Here is a 21,969-nt window from a genome sequence, read left to right as displayed (position 1 = left end):
ATCTCTTGTCTTCAATCTACCAGAATCAGAACGGGATATTAATTATTCTCCCTTTAAACAAAGGACCTAAATTTAATCATATCACTTCAGTAGTCACCAAAAATGTTGGAAATGCTATTTATCAAAATTAAGACTGAATCTCTGAGTGAATGAAGTGTAAAACGTGTGCAGAGCACAACAGTTACTAGGTAAGTGATCTACCTACTTCTTAACAGCTCCACAGCTTCTCCTTTGGATATTCCAGTATCGTGTTCTCTCACCTACTTCTACCCACCTCTCCTAAAATGCACTAAATATCACTTACAGCCTTCGCAAGACCATTTCCTTTCACAAGAATGATAAGAACTGTCACTAAAGATGTTAACACTAATCTTAAGACTTAAAAAATGCTCGTCTTACAACGTGTAGGTGACAAAATCTAGGCTGCTTGGCTATCAAAATTTAACATCAGTTCAACAACATCTTTTCAATCTTAATACCATCCTAGAAAAATTGCTTCTATAGAAAAGGAATATGCATAACGCACTAGTTCCATTCTTGTAAGTTTTGCTGATGCAGCGATCAAGTTATGCAGGAAGTATCAATTTCAAGTTATTTCATGCAAGTGTTTCGTATGTTTAAAAAAGAGAGATAACTATTCCTTACGAATGATTAATCCTCATCATCAAAAATTATCCATGTTTTATAGCATTTGAGTGCATAATGATAATAATACTTTACCCCAAAGATGATTTTAGAAGGATTAAGTTTATTACTGTAGCTTAAAGAGTTCTCACTTCTGACTACTGGTCACTAAAACTTAACTTGTTACTCCCAAAAAGCTGAGGCATGAACAAAATTCAGGCAACTCCTACCTTCCTAAGAGGGTTTAGCAACATTAGTTTTAATGAAATTGCTAGCTGGCATTAATTTCTGACACGTACAGTGCTAATGTTCAGGTAACTGATGGGGCTAACTTTCCTGGGAGCAGCCTTTCCACAGATCTGTCATTGCACCACAGAATATAAGTGCACTGGGTTGCTGGAAGCATCTCATCAGCAGTGGAAGAGTCTGGAGACATTGTCCCTGGGAACCACTCTCAAGCCTGTAACCTACCCAGCACTTAGCCATCAGGCCAGACACATCTCCCTGCTTCTTAATAATTTACAAAGAAAACACCACATGGTAGAGAGATCCACATGCACTTTAGGGAGCTGTTTCTACTGGAAAAGTAAATATCACCTCCCAAGTTTTTATGGCAATGAAGGTGTCCAGGGGACAGCAGGCTTGTCAGTAGACAAAAGGTTTTTCCTTGGAACAACTGTAAATCAACCTTTCTGCAAGAAGGGGCTGGGAGATACCAATCACTGTTCACACCATATCCACAATACCAACTGATGAAATAAGCACAGAAAATTCTAAAGTCTACTAAATGGGTAGCAGTCCATACTCAAAAGAGCAAGCAGGTACAATCGATGCAGGAATTCTACCCATACACAAGTATTATTTTGTGTTTCACTTCAACAAATTAGAAAGTCACTTTTCAGGTTTTTATCTTGGAGTACCTTTAAATATTTATTTAGCTCATTATTTATTCATTTGAATTGTCTCCAATTATTATAGCAGTGCCTGGTAGTCCTCCTCACTACTCTCTTGCTAAAGGGATTGGTCACATTTCCCATTACCAACTCCTATCTAAGGGGATTTATGGCTGCTGTAAATAGCTGTTCTGGGCTGAGACTTGGCACAGTGCACTAAACCCAAAGCATATTTGTGTTTCTGGTTTTAAGCTCTAAGGAGTACATTAAACACACACACACACACACACACACACACACACACACACACACACACGAGTCAAGGAGTTTATTTGGCTAATTTTGCAGAGACTTCTTATGTCTATATTCAGTTGCTCAGAAGCAGACAATTATTATTTTAAAATTCACTATATTTCTCAAGGTCCTTCAACTTGAGACACTCTTAAAAGCTGTAAAGTCTCAATTATTCTCAACTTTTTCCATCAGAAATTGCACATGTGCATGCACACTTCCAGAGCACAGAATTCGGCATGAATGCTGTCCTCCTGTATGGCCACACTCAGTCCTCAACCCAGCCTCCAAGTTTGTTAATACGCCTTTGTCATGGAGACACTGAGGCCAGTTCCTCATACTGAGATCAGGCTTTGTAGCTCACATGGATGACATTTTGTCAGATCATCACAAACACATAGTAAAGTGGGCATTTAATAAAGAAATCAACTCCTCAAAATGTTAAGTGACATGCCAAGGGACACAGGACAAGTTGCAGTAAATTCAGAACTGAAAGGAGCTCTTCTGACTTTCAAACCTGGGTTTCTTTCCCTTCCCCAAGTTCCTTCACCAGAAATCTGTATTTCAGAAGTCAAAACACCTTCAAGCCACCTTGGTACACAACATCCTATTTCGGGGTGGAGGGCCTCGGGCATTCTAATCTCAGCTGAAGCATGGAACATTCAGTTGATGGCTGGGATCACCTGTACCTGCTCGACCCCAATCCAGTCAACATTTCTTTAGCACGTCCTAGGAGTGATTAATACTTCATGCCACTAAATTTTACACTTAAAAAGTTAAAATTGTTAAATTTTCTGTTACACAAACTTCACTATCTAAAAGACTTAAAGTGAACTAAGTTGATTTTACTCATTCCTCACACCTCCCAAATGTATCTCATTTCTCAATACCTAACAACTACATATGACAGCAATGGTCTCCAGTCCACAAACTGAGTCCTCATTGCCCATACCCTGCCAAATAGGAGAGGAAGACCGAATCTCAGCATCAGAAAGAAAGCTAAATCATCTAGTAAAACTGAGGGCATGAATCTATGATAACAGCCCAAGATCTCTCTTCAACACCTCTAAGATGATCAACTCTTTAGGAGATATAAATATGTTGAACATGACATCACTTTTTACCCCATTAACAGTTTTTTTTTTTTTTTTTTTTTTGAGACAGGGTTTCACTAAATTGCTGCGACTGGCTCTTAACTTGCAATCCTCCTGACTCAGTTTCCGAGCCACTGAGATTACAGGTGTGCACTACCACCCAGCCCACATATAAAAATTTAAAGTTTTTGTATCTGTAAAAATCTTGAAAAAGGACCCCCACACCCTATCCTCCCACACTATAACAGAAGTTGATACCCAGTCAGAGCACTCTCCCTCTGACCTTGACATTCAACCCAGAATTCACAAAATACCCACGTAGGTGGGTGAACACTACTAATAAACAGTAGCTTTACCCAACATGAAACTGATGTGCCATCCTTGCCATTTCACTTTGAGCAAATATAAATTTTAGACAGAAGTCAGGGCCCATGAGATTCTAATCTTGGCAAAGGCATTAAGGTTACTAGGTTGTTTTGTTTTTGTTTTTTTGTTAACCCGGGGAGCTTAACCATTGAATCACATCCCCAGCCCTTTTTATTTTTTGTTTTGAGACAGGGTCTCACTAAGTTGCTTAGGGCCTTGTTAAGTTGCTGAGGCTGGCTTTAAACTGAAAATTCTCCTGCCTCAGCCTCCTGAGTCCCTGGTGGTGCACCCACCGCACCCAGCTAGGTTGATTCTATAAATGCAACCTAGGGCTTGTTGTAAATCCAAAATCTTGAAATAATCTTCTTGTTTGGCTATTTCTATAGCTCTTTTAGGGGCTCAGAAGTATGCTGTATTTGAAAAAAAAAAAAAAAAAAACAATGAAATAGTAGTTAGGAAACGTGAGCTAGATTTACCATTCCACCACTAACTCAATGTGTAAAGTTGGGGAGTCAGCATCTTATTTTTTTATCTGTAAAAGATGGGGTTTTATGATTATTTTGTTTGTTGTGTTAACACTAAACTTTCCAATTATTTAAATCCCTCAAGACAGTCATTTCAAAGGTGATGCAGAACTGTTCTGAGGAGAGGCTGGGGAGCCTGAGCAAGCCCACTAGAGGCCGCCCTGTGGATAGGGAGTTCTAAGCAGGCAATCCCAAAAGCATCTAAACGTTTAAGTCAATCGTATGTGTGCCTGAAGTTGTTCAGCTCTAATCCTTACTAGAAATCATCATTGTACAAATAAATGTGATCACATGTTGCAAACAAGGGTCTGGATTCTTAACATTTTGCTTAAAAAAAAAAAAAAGGCAAATTATGTTGTCTAGTAAATCATTTTGATACACATTAAAAAGGACATCTCAGTGAATAGATAAAGAAAATGTGATACATATACATAATGGAATATTACTCAGCCATAAAGAATGAAATTATGGCATTTGGTAGTAAATGAATGGAACTACAGACTATCATATTAAGTGAAATAAACCAATCCCAAAAAAACAAAGGAAGAATGTTCTCTCTGATATGTGGATGCTGACTCATAATAGGTGAGGGAGAGAAATGAGTGGAGGTTCACCGAAATGGAACAGAGGGAAATGGGGGGGAAGGCAGGGGGATGGGAATGGGAAAGACAGTAGTATGAATTAGGATGTAACTTTCCTATGTTCATATATGAATACATGACATACAACCACAATGGGAAGTTATCCTCCACGTGTGTATATGTTAAAATACGTTTTACTGTCATGTATAACTAAAAAGAACAAATTTTAAAAATTAATTTTTTTAAAAAAGGACATCTCAGGAGCCTTAGCAGATGGCAAAAAATGAACTGAGAGAGTTCCCTTTATCATCCAATAAGCTCAGCGTTTTCCAATCTAAGTGGTTCACATTACATTGGCATTGGTGACACTGTAACTCAGTGGACACATTTTCATGGAACTTAAAAATTTCATGCTTGGTATCTTTCTTCCCCCAGAAACTTTACCTCAAGAAGCTCATCCTCTAGCTGTAGGAGGTTCAGCGAATCAACAGGCCCACCAGGAGCAATTGAAGAAATGTAATGATGCCCATCAAAGGAATCCACTTCCACACCCAGCCTCAGAGTGTGGATAGGCAGCAGCTGCAACAAGACCAGAGTGACATATTACACGGGAGGACATAGGTGAGTGTCAGTCCTCCAACAAGTGTCAGTTTGGGCATGAAAACACCACCTCCTGAATCAGATCACCAAAATTCCAAAAGAAGACAATAATAGGGAAAACAGCTTCAAGTAAAATCATGAAGTCATTGTCCCTGTCTTCACTCCTATTTTCCCTTCAGATTCTCTGGGAATGAAGAGACAGACTTAAAATCCTGTCTTCTATTTTAAGCTCCAGGTACCCCATGATTTCTATAATTCCTAGTACATACTGTGTTTCTCTTTTTTAGAGGGCTCGCCAATCCCAAAATATCTCTAACTCCACTTCATTACATAAATGACCTCCATTCACACTTCAGTACAAAAGCAATGTCACTTCCAGAAGCCCTGAGTTAGTGTGGTCCATCGGGAGTTCAAGATCATCCTGTGCAAGTCCCTGTAACGGCTCACAACATCACGCTGAGAATCCTATTTTCTTGGTCACTCCCCTACCCCCACTTGAAACTCAAGTCTGTACGTTTAATCCCTATGGCCTAGGCTTAGGGTTATGGTTCAGTTCCAGGCACTGAAGGTGGGCTCATTGAATATTATTTGACCTAATCTGTAAAAAAAAAATGTTCTTTTCCATCTTGGTAACTTAAGTGAGACCATTTCTAATTTGGGGAAGACATTACCCATTCTAGGATTGATTACGTTTGTTCATAAGGATTTGTGTGGGTTAAGATATGAGTCAAGGATCTAGAAACTCTAGCCAATGTCAGAGAAGAGAGTTGATGATCTTTGTTGCACTCATCTTCCTTAGCTGCAAATGACAAGACATTCACCAAATCCCCAAAATTTGAAAGAGGGAGCTCATGATTTCTCATTGTGGCTGTATACACTCAAAAATGGTAACTACTACTTAATAATATACTTCCTATATCAATAGCCTGTTTATCTAAACGTTGTAGGGCTGCCTCTATCCACCCATCCCTGGTGTGGCTTCTTTCCTCATTCTCCCTACCTTCTGAGCCCTTACTCCTGAGTTGTGACCTCCCCTCAGTCATCTGCTCTGAGTCCCCAGAGTTCCACCAGCTTAGTTCAGACACCATCTGGGGCTCATTTCCATTCCACGACAGACATGCAGACAAATGTGAAGTGGCAAGCAGTCCAGCTGATGATGACCTGACTGACTTAAAATAGGCATGAGGGACTTCTGGCCCTCGGCTAATTTTTTGAAAATGAAGTGCCCTTGGCCACCAAGCACTTTGGGATGTAAAACCAACTCTAGCAATAAGATGTTCTACCACCCTAAGTGGAAGGTTCGAATTATTTCCACTGCCCTTCCCTCTCTGTGATTATTTCTCACTGCTGCCAACTCATTCTCTTGTCCAGTCACTGGACCAAATGTATATCAAGATAGGAGACATTCATGCCATTTTCTTTGATCGTATATTTAATGGAAGAAAGAACTCAGAGAAATCCACCCATCTCTGACAACTGTCTTCCTTTGTTATAAGCCAAACACTACCAGGCAGAGAGCTGTCACTGTCCACCCAGAGACCATCTCCAGTGAAGTGCTGGAGCTGGCTCACACTGGCATATGAAAGCGAATGATTCAACTTCTAGCAAATTTGTAAGCCACGTTATTAAACATGGCCATTAAAAATTAAGTTGTAGAAAATTAGTTGAAACTAAAATAAATGTAGTAAGAACTCAAACTCATCGCTTCTTCATTATTTCTTACTGTTTTCCCACAATTTTTTCGAAGTGATTTGTATCCGTATGGCAGATGTATCCTCTAAGACCTCAGAGATGCTGAAGCTGTGCACAACTGAAAGACACGTAAGAGATGGTTGATTTGTGTAGTTGCTAAATGCAGTGGGGACAGGTAATGAGACAGTCCTGCTTCTGCAGAGGAGCCTAACAATGAAGTGCTACTGTGTATTGCTTCCCAACTCAGCAATAAGTGATGTCACATGGTAGCTAGAAATTTGCTATGATTGGTGAATAGAAATAGGCAATTGCTATAAACTGGGCTGCCTTTTTTTTTCTTGCGTGCTGGACATTTTCCAGTGCATCACTGACCTAACCACTCAAGGTCATGGCATTAAGAGTGCAGCTGTGGAGGGCCGGGGTGGCGGCTCAGTGGTAGAGCGCTTGCCTCACATGTGTGAGTCACTGGGTTTAATCCTCGGCACCACATAAAATGAATAAATAAAATAAAGGTATTGTGTCTGTCTACAACTAAAAAAATATTAAAAAAAAAAAAAATTTGCAACTGTGGAGGTTAGTCTGGAAAGGTGGCCAGGGTAGGCTCCAAAGACAAAGAGACATTTGAGGTGAGACTTGCAGGAGAAAATGACCCTGCCCTACAGAAAGACTGCTGGGGGACTGCTTGTAGGAGGTGAGCGAAAAGATAATTACTAAATTTTTTATGTGAATTAATGAGCAGATGGTGGTGACAATTTTTCCGCAGAAATAAGTGCCCAAATTATGACAAAGACAAGCTGAAATCATAGAGAGACTTTGGCTACTACTTAACAATATGTTCCATCAGAATTAAAAGGGTAAGAGGGAAGTGGTTCCAGGCTCCCCTTCCAGGCCTCTCCACCCACCCTACCCCTGCAACTCCTCCTCATCTGTTCACATGGCCAACCCATCCCTATCTCCAACGGAACATATGAAGTCAGCAGCGGGCTGGGGCACTGGGGACTGGTAAAGGCTCACCTGTGGCATCCTTTGCCCTCTGGATATGGAGCTAAGCCCTTCTAGGCTAGTCCTCCAGATATCTGTGAACACCACATGCTCCCTAGAAAACTTAAACCACAAACAAAACACGAATGCTTCATCTTCAACCATGCTGAACAAATAAACCAGAAATGATGTTTATGGAATCTGTCAATCTGAAGGAGGCCTACCTAATATTAGTTCTGAATCTAAATGTGAGTGCAGCTGGGTTTCTGAGACATCATGTTACATTGCTGCAGGCTTCTCTGCGGGAGCGGGACTGTTTAATTACCTGTCCCAGCTGCACTTAGCAACTAAACAAATCAACCACCTCATCTGTCTCTTTCATTTGTCCACCCCTTTGGTATTCTGAGTTCTTTGAGAGCAGGAAGTGCTGAAATGACATGACAGGAGTGGGTGCAACAGATGACTGCTACCTTCACACACACCCATGTCATGCTTCTTGATGTTTAGTCAATGTGCTTTGTGAGGGGTCCTACTGAAACTGACAAAGCTAATGAGCAGCAGGATTTTCAGGATCCTGGTATGACAGGTAAAGGGTACAAGAAAATGCTTTCCAAAAGTGTGACCATCGTGTGATTCACTGTCATTGTTCAGATGAGGAAGATCAGCCGAGATCAAGAAAGCTAGAGGCCTTCAACCCAGGAGTGGAGAGACCCCATGAAACGAACAGCAGCCCATTCATTGCTCTAAAAGCTCTGCATTCAGGATCCTAAAATAAGATGTCAAAATGCTCATGTTGGAATATAACTGCTATTGCTTCAGGTGGAGGAAAAACTTCTGGAAAGAAATGCTCCAAAGATTTGTCAGTCAGATGGGGAAAGTTGGACTCAAAATAAGAAAGAACCCACATGGCTAGTTTTTGCCACACACACACTCCCAGAGTGAAAATATTAAATAGCCATTTACGTTTAATGATTAGGGAATACCTCGTGTTTAAAGACCAGGCTGTTACTAAATTTACCATAAACAAAAAGCAACTTCCCAAGAATGAAGCTAAATGTTTAAAGTAATGATGAGCCACAAGCGTAATGGCCACAAAGTTAATTGTGCTCACTCAGAGGTTATGCAAGACAATCAACGAAGCCATTAGCGCTTCATTTATACAGTCTTTGTTTTTCTCACCCCTTCTAAAATGTTAATTCTGAATGTTCACAAAATACGTATCATGTACTCTGTGGTACAGCAGGATAAAGAGAGTTCTCTTCAGAATCCTAACCCCAAGCTCACAGGTCAGTTAGCGGTTATCATTCTAGATGCTGTTTATCTGCTTGGTCCAAAAGTTATGTGAGTTTTTGACACCTGATCTAACACTGTACTTTACTCTCTCTCACCTCTGCTCATGGTGTTCCTTCCACCTGGAATATCACTGCGCTCAATTCTTGAGTGCTGTTCAAATGCCATCCTCCCAATAAGCCTCCCTCCTCAGTTTTAAAGAAGTAGTATTTATGTCCATGAAAGTGTGTTGGGCATTTTAGTAATACAGGCACAGTATTCGCAATGCAGTGGGGCAAGGAAGGGACTGAAATTTCCCCAGGGGTCTTACCCAAACCCACAGACATGGAGGATCAAAATGAACGTGCACTTAGAAAAAGCTCCTTTGATCCTCCTGATAGGGACCCTGCCCAAGTGGGCAACTGCTCTGCCATTGTGTGTGTGTGTTGTGTTCTCTACTTAAAAGAGGGCAGCAGAGTATAAATTCATGTGCTTGAGAACTGGTTCACAGTGGTTGCCCCTAGGGAAGAGAAGACGGCAAAAACTTCATTTTTTGCACCTGTATCTCTTGAATTTTTTTTCTGGTCCACACATTATCTATTAAAATTAACAAGTGGGGAAAAAACAGTGCAGGTCTAGAAGTTCTACAATCCTAGATTTCTCACCTAGTTCTTCCACTTACAAGTTGCATATGATTTGGGGCAAGTTACTTCATCTACCCGATGCTTAATTTTCACATATGAAAAATGGGGAGGAGGAAATGCTGCAGAGCATCAGAGTCATTGGGAAAAATGAAGAAGACATGCTGAAAGCAAAGAGCTGGTCCTGGTGATGGTGTAATGACAACACCACTGCAGCCCCTGGAGAGCCCCACACATCCCACAACCTTAAAATTTCATTTTCTCCTTACAGAAGGAAGGGGAAAGTCACATTTTAAAGTTCTCTGGCTCAGGAAACATAACTCAGGGGAGAAATGAAGTGAGATCTGTCAATTTGTTCTGTCAAAACCAGAGGACAGACCTGCCTGCTATTTCTGCTTCCCATACCACGCATATTACTGATGCTCATTTGTATTACAATTGATGGCCAGCAGAAAGGTCACAGAATGAGCTTAATGCTCTTCCCTCATAGCACTGTGATTATCTTAATAGTAAACACTTGCCAAGAAAGCATCCCTAAAAGTGCAAGTCTCCCCAGATGCGGGAAAACTGTTCTTGTGTCATGATTAACAGCTTCCTAGAAACAGTGTGGCTAATGCTCAAGCCACTGCAAATGGCTTTCACCTCCCTTTATCCCACAGCTCCACCCACCCCATAAGAAAACCTTATCTATTAAGGCGAGCCCATCATACATGAATATGCTCCTTGAATCTTTTAAGAGTGGAGGCTGCAGGGGGGGCAATGATCTAAAGACAACCAGACCCTGAGCAGCACCAACTACTCCTATGAAACATGAACCTCCTCACAAGGAAGCAGCAGAGGCAGAAGAGAAACCTACATCCTTGACATCAGAGCATGACATGATGACATGTCAAAGCGTCCACTGCTGTCACCTGATACAGACTGCCAAGGCTCTCAGGGCCCTACTGGCACCTGGTCTTCCCCACCAGCCTCATTTAACAACATCCTGCTCCCAAGTTTGGCCCGGAAAGCAAACAACCTTCATTCCTCCCACACGCCAGCCCTTCCCCACAACAGGGTGGCTGCACCTGCTGCTCACCTGTCGCCAGCTCTCCACATGCTGACCCTTCAAGCCCATGCTCCAAGAGGCTTTCCCTGACTCCCTCTCCAAAGCAGTCTCTACTAAAAAAGATAACTACATGGGAGAAGGTAGGATAGAGGTCACCAGAGACATGGAAGGGAAGAGGACAGTGACAGGGTGGATAATGGGTATCAGTTAGAGGGAAGCAAGTAGTTCCAATGTACATAACAGAGTAGGGCACCTAGAGCCTTATTAAACTTATTACATTTTTCAAAATAATGTGACACTGAATGTCCCCAATACATAGAAATTATAATATTTGAGGAGATGGAAATACTAATGATTATGATTTGATCATTATATATTACATACATTTATCAAGTTTTAATACTGTGCACCATAAATAAGCAGGAATGTCAATTTTAAAATATACTATTCACCAATAAAAACAAACAAACATCATACATGCAAAAAGAGAATTCTCCCTTAAATATGAATCTACAATAGAATAATTATAGAAAGAGCTATTTTCAATGTTCCTCATCCCCACTGTTTATCCTGTCTTAGAATATATGTTCCCTGGAGAAAATTAAATTAAAATTAGCAAAATTAAATTTTTGCAAAACTAAAAAAAAAAAATAATAATAAAGTGGCCTTCTCCAGTTAAGTTCTGTTCACCCCATTTATTCATTTGTAGAACATCTCCCAATCTGTAATGCATTAATAAGTTTATTGTACAGTTATCTTTTAGTTGTCTATTATTATGTCCCTACCCAAGCCTAGAATCCCAGCTCCATAACAGCAAGGATTTATCTCATTTCACACTTCAGAGATGGCAGCATAATGTTTGGCAAACGACAGGAGCTCAGTCACTATTTCAGGAGTAAATGAAAACACTCTAAACCGCAGCCCACCTCTGCTGCTATCTGGTTGTGTAATTTTGGGCTAGTCATTCAACCTGTGCAACCTTTAGCATCCTCTTCTGTGAAATGGTTGTGACTGGCTACACTGTAGGGAGAAAATGAGAAGCTACTGACTTACAACCTAAACTTCTAATTACAAGGGGATTTGAAAAATTATAGGGCTGAGTATGTAGCTCAGTGATACAGCAATTACCTAGCATGCACAAGGCCCTGAGTTCAAGCCCACCAAATTTAAAAAAATAAAATAAAAAAATATATATATACATGAGACTTATCAAAATAAATATTCTATGGACATGTGCAAGAGAAATCAACATAAGAAAATGTATGAAAACGTAATGTGAAAAAACACTATACACCCCTTCTTTCTCATATGCATGTTAAAGGAAGAGTGTACTAGCTACAAACATATAAACAAATACAGGTAACAATGAAATATGAAGAGGATAATAAAATTATGGATGACTCTCTTCCAGTGTGGGGGGAAAAAAGCTTATGTCAAAACAAAATTTCAATTCAATAATTAGATGTTTTAAAATAGCACATTAAAAGAAAAGGGGCTTTGAAAGGTCTAAAAGGACTGAAGGTACACAACTGGGAAACGAAATCTCCATTTATTGGACATTCTTATATGCTGTGCCTGACCTATATTAAATAAGGCATATATCACATTTATTTATATTTAACCTTCTACAACACAGGTATTATTGTTCATATTATTTAGAGTAAAAATTAGGCAGGTATTTCAACTTCTAAAATGTTCCTCAAATGCCATCTTAATGAGGTCTTACAAACTTACCCGACTCCTAAATTCCCTTCTCCATGACACGTTCACCAACACCAAGCAACTTATTTATTTTTGGTCTCCTCCAATGAAATATAAGTTCCCCACTTTGTTCTCTTCTAGAATCCCAATGTCCAAGAGAAAGAAGACTTGACACAGAGTAGCTATCTGATGAATGGGTGAATTAATGAATGAATGTACAGTTGAACGTATTGTAACATTTCACAAGGTGGTTCTGAAGGCCTGTTCATCTCCTTCCCCACCCTCTACACCAGAGCTACTGAATACAAATATGTACACTGCATAGAGGCTGCTTTCAGTGAGTAAGGCTGGTGGCAGGCAATGAGGGAGTACAGGCAGGACAGGACACCTGCAGAGAGAATCACATTCTTTAGAAGTATACACCAAGTGTGCTCACTGCCCTTTCTCACATATTCTGAAATATGATGATATTGGTTCCTATGGCTTTGAACATGGATGTGAGGGCAGAAAAGCTGAGCCTGATGAACTAAGTGATGAACTGAGCCTGATCCAGGACATGTTTTCTGGCCAAGGACATCTCCCAGATTCTATAGCCACATGGCACAGGAGATTGAAAAAGCTAATCTGGAAACCTCTAAAAAGCAAAGTAAAGATTCTGGCAGCCCCAGAGTGCCAAGGAGACAGGAGTAGAATTGTGGTCCTATGGAGATGAGGGGTCCAGTAACAGTAACACCTCCACCACTACCCTGACCCGGCCCCACTGCCCAGGAATTCCAGGAAGACTATATCCTAAGAATGAGGGGGCAGGGGAGGCAGCTGGGGAGATAGCTCAGTCGGTAGAGTGCTTGCCTTGCAAACACAAGGCCCTGGGTTCGATCCCCAGCACTGCAAAAGAGAAAAAAAAAAAAAAAGAATGAGGGAAAACCAGAGAGTCTGAACATTCCCAGAACTGCCCCGCCTCCTCTCTCAGAGGGTCACCCACCAGCACACACACCCCTTTTACAGATAGGTCAGACATCTCTGGACAGAGAAAGCTAACATCCGCTGAAGCCCTTTGTAGTTATCATTCATAATGTTGGACATTCAATTTATGGTATGATGAGAGATACAACCAAAAACCAATAAGAAGAGAAAACATACAACAGTAGAAAACAGACTAAAAGTTCACCCAGGTATTTGAAATTGAAGTCCATATGATCTATTATTAATATGTTCAAGAAATAGAAAAAAGAATGGCAAATATACTTGTTGGTTTTTGTTTTTTACATTGAGAGTTTCATTTAAAAATTTTACTCTAAAAATGGAAAATCCAGAAAAGAAAGATAACTAAAATTAAGCATTCAATAGATGGGTGTTACAAGTAGAACAGAAAAAGGAAACCCAGTTAACCAGAAGACAGTTACATAGAAACTATCTAATGTCTGAGTTTAGTATAAATTTGTATGGTAACGACAAGAATAAAAATAAAAACAACAATGGGGCAAGTGGTAAAGCATTGTAGTGTGCATATGGCCCTGGGTTTGATCTCCAGAGTCATAAAAATAAGTAATAGCAGCCTACAATATGCTTACAACTATTCTAGGCACATTCCTATACAAATCATAAGGTAAAATTTTATTAATAACATATTAATAGTCCTCTTTTACACACATCACAACTGATATACAGAATTCAAATAATTTTCCAAGATCACACAGATTCCAGACTCTGGGTGAGCTAGGATTTGATCTCAGGCAGTTTGGTACCAGAACCCAAGGAAGTATTCAACCATACTATGATAATTAAGAGCAACTGAAGTTTGAAGGGGTATTCAATTTCTTCCAGTCATTTTTAATGAAATCTCCCTCAACATCTTTAGATGCAATTATTTAATCAATGATCTGAAATAAGATGACTTGGCAAATAATTTAACAACCTGTGCCATGTTGCTTTTACATTATATATCTGAGGAAAGCTTGGTCAATTGGTCAAAACTGTCATAGCAAGAAGTGGCTCAAAATGCAGATAACCTTAGAAGGAAAGATATTTGCCAGTGTCAGTCTTGAAAATACAAGCCTAAGAGATAAGGAGACATTGAACATAAAATTATGAAAGAAAAATATTCATCACAAATACTCAAAGGCAGAAACAGTTAAACTATCTAAAGAGATACTCCACTTCTTACGAAACCCATGTGGGACCCAGAAAACCCATTCTGAATACTACATCTGACAGCAGAGTTGAAGGTGGGCTCAGCTTTTATATCTCAGGTGGGATATAAAAATGTTTTTTTGAAACTATTCTGACAGAAAAATCTTGCCTTGCTTATCATTTGCTGAGAAAGCCACCCAGAAGTCTTCTCTAGGTTCCAACTGCCCAGACTATCTACAACTATAAAATTAATTTATAGTGAGAGGATACTAAAAATGTCAAGAAAATCTGTAAAAGTTACCTTCCCACATTTTGCCATTAGAAATAAAGATAACGAAAAAATGTTTTGTGTTCAAGAACAACCACTGCCTATACTCAGAATATGAACATCTGGACCTGAGACTTTTTTAAGTCTATGTTCCTGGTCTTGATTTTCATGAAACATTATTCAGAGGACTTCTTATGATACCTGAAAAGCTAACACACTCTGCTTGTTACTCATCGTACTACCTCTCAGGTGAGCCAGAGAGTCACACTTGAGAGGGTGGCTTCTGAAAGTGGCTGAGGGATCCCATTCCCAAGCTTCAACCATCCACTCCAGGATCCAACCATCACCTTTCATAGCAGTGAGAACCCATCACATTTCCAGAAAACATCTATGACTCAGTTCTGGAAACTGCAGGTCACACTTTCAGTTCCTTCAGCAAGAATTTAGAGAAGGTTCTTCACAACTATGAGACTGGTAATGTTTAAAATGCTTACCTTTGAATACTTCTGTAACTCAGCATCATCCGCAATCTGTGTGTCCAAAGTAGCAACCTAAATTTCAAAGAAAAATATCTCCATATTTGTCAAAGTACGTTATTTCTTCCTAGGTTTTCTGAAAACATCTGCAAAACCTATAATATGTTGATAACTCCATCTGAAAACCTCTTTCCTGTATTTCTGAAATCACAGATGTGTAGAACATAACAAAATTAAAATGTTTTAACATATTTTTGTTCTATAGTAATTTTTCTTAAATTATCCAAAACTTGAAGGAAAGTGACAGGCAAATATATATACAGTTGTCTCTCACTATCTGCTGGGGATTAGTTCCAGGATCCCCAAGAATACCAAAATCCAAAATCCCTTATATAAATGGTATAGTATTTGCATATAATCTAAGTATATACTCACACATACCCTTCTTTATACTTTCATTCATCTCTAGATTACTTATAATACACAATACAATTGTTATGTTAATGATTATTATGTGTTTAGGAAATGACAAGATAAAAAAGTACAGATAATTTTTTAAAAATATTTTTGATCCATGGTTGAATCTGAGAATGTGGAAGCCACAAATATGGAACCAGCAGATACAGAGAGCTGACTCTACTATTTTTAAAAATCCATGATCCCTAAAATTTTAATATAATCCTTCATTATATCGAATCCATAAAAATTATATTCTTTTGACAAAGCAAGATGGTCATTTTTACTTCCAAACTTGGACTTTAAAACAAAATTTGCAAGGTCAATAAAATTAGACAAATTTGGAAAAATAGAGCATCTGATTTTTCCTAACAAGCTCAAGTCATTTCCCCAGGAGAAACAGCTGGCAAAGGCACAAACAGAAAGACCTGGTCCCTGGTGGAAAGTGTGAGGAATACTTAAAGCTTTAAATCCTGGCCTAAAATTATTGTTCTGAGCTTCAGTAGTGGACATCCAGGAAGCAAATTCCTTGCAAGCAAAAGTAGGCGATTTGCATCTGTAAGTTGTTAATAAAATATGGTGCATCTGGAGGGAGGGGATAAGTTAAACAATGATTCAACTAAAGCTTCTAAAAGTACATTTCAGATAAGTAAGTTGATCCTTGAAGAAAATAAGATATAGTAGGATATATGCATTCGTTCATACACTTTGGCCTCCTCTTTCTGCTCCTCATTGCTCAGAACAAGAAGCCAACTACAATTTTCCATGAATAAACTGTTGCTTTAAAATTCAAACTTCAATTTCCTTCTCTTTTTAATCTCCCTGTTATGACTTCACCATAGAATAAATAAAATCTGAAAAGGTGGTTATGAGGATAAAATTTTAACATACAAAAGCCTTTCACAATACTGGCCAGTGATGATAAACCACATTTCTTTGAATGGCAAACCACTAAGGATAGAAAAAAAAGACCATTTGCTAGGTGATAGCCTAATGACAGGACTCTCAGTCTGTGAAGTAGAGAAGCAACAGTTGTGAGAACTGACATGCCAACACAAAATTAGGCGATTTAAGGGTGAACCATTTTGACTCATCTTAATGACACTGGAAATTTCCTGACAATAGTGACTGGATATTCAAAACCAAGAGAAAAAGAATCTCCAGGCAGTATTAATGATAAACATATGTAAGAAAATATGAATGACAATAGAAGTTTAAAAGAATATTTGATTACTACTGTATTTGTGAACCCTGTCTGGGCTTTTCTAACATGATTTTCTGCTTTCATGTGGATTCATACAGGGAAATGTAACCAATCCCTTACTGTACGAACCTAATAACAGGTGAAAGGAAGTCTAATGGACCACTGGCACTATAAACTTATACCTCACCTAGATTACTTCCTGTTCTTCTAAATACATTTGATAATTATTCTTTCATTTTTCTCATAAAACTAAGATTCTTTGTGAAACATAGGACTAATATCCACAGCCCTTTCAGTGTACAATAAAACAAACAGATCATAAAAGCAATCATAAAAATGCCAACAATTTTAAGCAGCTGATACAGGTTATAAATTTAAAGGCAAGCCCTAATATTTTTCTGCCTATTGTCAACTTAAATGGTTTCAATATGAACTGTCTACTAATTATAACTGAAGCTTATGTACAATCCTTAATTTTTTCTTATAGCTTAAAATGCTGGAAGGAAAGAAGGAAGGAAGGAAGGAAGGAAGGAAGGAAGGAAGGAAGGAAGGAAGGAAGGAAGGAAAGATTAAATTGATCCAATAGAGAAGAAAGGCAGATTAAAAAAAAAAAAAAAAAAAAAAAAAGGCAGGCTATTACTTCACGCTCCCATTTCTTTCACTTGCAGTGTTAGGAGCTTGACATGAAATGAGACATTGAATGTTTTTTATTAGAGGACTTTAACATACCATTACTTCATAATCAGGGCCCAGTAGATTTTCCCATCTGGATTTTAGTTCATTTTCTGGAGAGTTTAGGACCCTTTCTGGACATTAAAAAAAAAGAAAGAAAGAAAGAAAATGTTGAAGCTACTGTGAGCCAAACACACTTAACTACTAAATTCTTCAATAACAGCACCATTTCAGTAAGTAAAGGGGAAATGAATAAAAAGGAAAATGCATTAACCTAGGTCCACTAGGGAAAGTAAATCAGAGGTGACTTATAAGACTAAAATGTTAATGTAAAGACCAGCTGTGACAAAATTGTAAAGGCGCTTTTGTTGTTAAAGAATATCTTGAAGGGAAGAGGAAATGATGAGTTATAAGTGAAATCTGAATTATATACAGTTTACATGTAAACATTCTATAGTTTATCAGTAAAATGCATCTGGCTTTGTTTTATATGTTTAGGGCATATAAGGATTTAATTTAAATGTTGATCATTCCAAAGTAGTACCATTCCACCTACCCACTGGAAAAATAAAAGCTCATTGAGACATCTTTACAATCCACAGTGTGTACTGACACAATAGAAGCGGGCTCCTATCTGTGCAGATGGATACACAGGCTTGTCTGGTCTGACTCGGAGCTGTGTGAGCTTCAACAGAACACAACCTTTGGTCTTACACCAGTCTTCTGTCCCTACTTGGTTATTAAGATCTGTGTATCTTTATGATTTTCTTGATGTAATATTGCCTTTCTTGCCCAGGTAAGATCATTTGAAAGAGCTAAGACAGATTTTAAGTGTCTTGTATATCTCCATGTGACCTTGGCCAGATGCTCAGAGCACAGTGTGTAGTTTAAATAACATCTAATGGATGTTCAAGTGCTAAAACTACAATTTTAACTTATATTCACATTAACGGCACATAATGAAAAAACTTCCACCTTTGTTATTTAAGTTAACTCTCAATTTTGTCATAAGCTTGGGCATTTACAGAACACTTTTCACAACTGACATAACCATCTGCCTAAAATCAAACGTCACATGCAGCATCAGCTCTTTCAGTCTTCAGCACAGACAGCTCGTCTCGGGTGCATATAAATGCTTAATTACATAACACAAATCATTAAGTAAAACAGGCTAACATCAGAAACCAGGGCCTAAGACTAATGAGCACTAAAGAACTTAAATTATTAGATACACAAAAGGACATCCATGAAATAATTATATTAACTGATATGCTAGATTACATTTAGGGGATAACTAACCAAAGATCCTATTAAAAGCAAAATATCAAATTCACTTGGGCTTTACACATTTGTGCCCATGTCTGTTAACATTTCCTTAAGAAATTCTAAGCGTTCTTAAGAAATTCTCAGAGAGTTCTAGCATCTTGCCTGGTAAGTTACTTCTGGGCATTAATTTATCTGGTAAATGAATCTGAACAAAATCTTCAATGTACTGACTAAATTCTAAGGCTAAAATCATGATAGTTAGATGATAGTTCATACACATGTATAAAATTATGTTGTCACTTCACCAATTAACTCTTTTTACCTTACAAAGGACCACGTGCCAGAGAAAAGAGATTAATTTACTTTCAGCTCAATAAATTCTAGGCTACACAAAATGATCAAAGAGATGAATAACATGACTATCTGAAACAATTGCAAAAGCAAAAAATAATGCTATCTTTATATTAGTTAGAAGATCTAAGTTTTACTTCTGAGTTAAAATGGTACATATGCATGAAGAAAAAAACAGTGAAGTTGATCCAAAAAGCATGGATAGCCTGGTGCAGTGGTTCACACGCGTAATTTCAATGACTTGAAAGGCTAAGGCAGGAGGATCACAAGTTCAAAGCCAGTCTCAGCCACTTAGAGAGGCCCTAAGCAACTTAGCGAGACTGTCTCAAAAGAAAAAATAAAAAGGGTTGGTAATCTAGTTCAGTGGTTAAGTGCCCCTGGGTTCAATACCTGGTACCAAAACAAAGCAAAACAAAAAGCATGGATAAAATACATCTGACCAGGTGTGATGGCCCACGCTGGAAATTGAAGAGATTCAGGAGGATGAGACAGGAGGATCACAAGTTCAAGGCCAGTCTCAGCAATTTAATGAAACTCTGTTTAAAATAAATTACTAGGGATACAGCTTAGTGCTAAAGCATCCCTGGTTTCAGATCTACTACCAAAATATATAAATATACTTGTTTATTTCTAACTTCAGAATGTATTTTACTTTTACCTGACATCTCACTGAAAACAATCTGAGATCAACTGAATTAAAATAGCAAAGATTAACTGCTATTTACCTAGGTCAAAAATAAGAAGGTAGATTTTCCAATCAGGAAATTTTTAACTTAAGTGAGGGGTTAACACCTTCCTTTAGGCTATTCTTTCCTGAAGCAGGAAAAAGCCAAAATGTCCCTGGAACATGGAAGGTGATAAGTGTTCTAAGGCGTTTCACTTAGTTGGCAAGGCTTTCCTGAGCACCTCTGTGTGGGGAACTGGGCAAAGCTGTGACTCGATATGTATGCAGAATAGAGTCGACTACAATAGCTGACCTATCAAAGTATAAACGAAAGGAAGAAGTTGCAAAGCAACTGAAAAGAATATCAAAGAGCAAATACATAGCAGCCTGGAACTTTGACACAATATAAAAATATATACATTATTAATTTTTATGGTGAAAAGGAAACACTGCTATGTGTATACAGGCAGCTATAATCTAGAAATAGAAATACATCAATGATAATATACAAACTAAAGTATGCAATAATTAAAAATGCTAAGAACAAATCATCACGTACTAATAAACATGCACTCAAAATTAATGAAATTAAACAAAGATTCTTCAACAACATGCTTGGTCCACAACTGCCACAAACACTAAGATTTTGATACTATGAATACCCCTCTTTAAATCTTCAAAATGTATGATTACTCACATTAGATTGACTATAAAGACAAGTAGTTAACAAACAAAAAAGTCAAAGTACTCTAAAATCAATGCTTTGGGCCTACCCAATTTTTCTAAGGTGTGTATGTTGTCCTTTTTTTGATTATCCATTCTTTCTTCAATTTCTTCATCTTCTGCATCCAAATTAGTTTCTGTTTCCACTGCTCCAGTTAAAAAGAGGGCTGGCGGTTTTGGTGGTTCTACAATGGTTCCTAAAATAAGAATAGAGACTGGAATCGCTAGTAGCTGAGATGTGTATTTAAGTAAGCATATGTCACTCTTGTTCTTCCTTTTTCAAAACCTCATTAAACCACCTTAGGTAACATATATCTATAATTTCTTTAACCTAAAATGCCAACTGTGATAACCAATAGATTCCAAAAATAAACTTGTTGATAGTATTGAAAGAATAAGGAATGAAGCAATGTAAGAAAAAAGAAAGGTGAAGTCCATGACAAAGCAGGGGCAGATGCTCTTCAGTACAGCTTTAGAAAAGAAAAAAATGTCAAAGTTTTATACTCCAGCTATTGTGGTAGGGAGGAAAAAAGATATGCAAAATAAGCTAAACCAAATGCTCTGGGCTCTGCTAGGTTCTAGCATGACACCATCACATACATAACAAATAAGACTGTATAACCTTATTAACTGGAAGGGAATGGGAGGAAGAAATCCCCTGGGTGCAGACCATTCCTCGCCCTCATTCAGCTGAGCTAAGTAAAGGACTAGGAGCAATCCAAAGTCATCAGGAAGTGCCCCACTATGCATCTTTTAAGTATAAGAAAAGCTGAACAAGTTTCATATTAGATTATTTTTTAAAATAACTACACATTATTTATAAAGCATTCTTATTAAAATGTTTAGCTTGAATATCTCTGTCTTTACTTCTTCATTTATTCCATCGAGACTCTCAAAAATTGCCAATGCTGACTATATTTCAAATAGTCATGGTGGGATACTGGGAAGAGTTTCCAATCAGCAATAATCTTGCTGAGGATAAACCTCATTGGCTATGGTACTGCATAAAGTTAGCTCTTCTTTTCTTCCATGTTTTTTACTGGTGCAATATAATTATACATAACAGTAAGATTTATTATCACATACTCATAAACTACATACAACATAAAATATAATTTGGTCAATATATAGTCCTTAGTATCTTCCCTTTTCCTCCCCCCGGTCTCTCTCTTCTACTCTACTGGTCTCCTTTCTATTTTCTTGAGAAAGCCCCCATTCCTTTTTGTTTTCGTTTTCTCTAATTTCCATGAGAGAGAACATAACCCTTGACTCTAAGTTCATCTTTTTTCATTTAACATAATGGTCTCAAGTTCCATCCATTTTCCTGCGAAATGACATAAATTTATTCTTCTTTTTAGCTGAATAAAACTCCATGGGTATATATGTGACATTATCTTTACCCATTCATCCACTGATGGATACCTAGGCTGATTCCATGGTTTTGCTATTGTAAA

General features: G+C 38.2%; 1 protein-coding gene across 9 annotated transcripts in view; it reads right to left on the bottom strand.

Annotated features, from left to right (window-relative positions):
- Positions 1-21,969, bottom strand: part of PATJ (PATJ crumbs cell polarity complex component) — a 399,437-nt gene that overhangs the window by 324,196 nt on the left and 53,272 nt on the right. For all 9 annotated transcript variants that reach the window (XR_013757701.1, XM_079103582.1, XM_079103581.1 and 6 more), the window contains 4 exons: positions 20,566-20,712; positions 17,569-17,645; positions 15,198-15,254; positions 4,818-4,952 (listed from right to left, as the gene is read on the bottom strand). Coding sequence is in view for 8 of the 9 variants with exons in the window: in XM_079103582.1 (XP_078959708.1) it covers positions 4,818-4,952; positions 15,198-15,254; positions 17,569-17,645; positions 20,566-20,712 (416 nt within the window). In the remaining variant the exon portion in view is untranslated. The remainder of the gene's footprint in view (positions 1-4,817; positions 4,953-15,197; positions 15,255-17,568; positions 17,646-20,565; positions 20,713-21,969) is intronic.

This window comes from Sciurus vulgaris, assembly GCF_902686455.1.
Source record: "Sciurus vulgaris genome assembly, chromosome: 1".
NCBI classification, from domain to species: Eukaryota; Metazoa; Chordata; class Mammalia; order Rodentia; family Sciuridae; genus Sciurus; species Sciurus vulgaris.
Note: the sequence above shows the minus strand (reverse complement) of the source record. Positions and strands in the feature narration are given on the sequence as shown.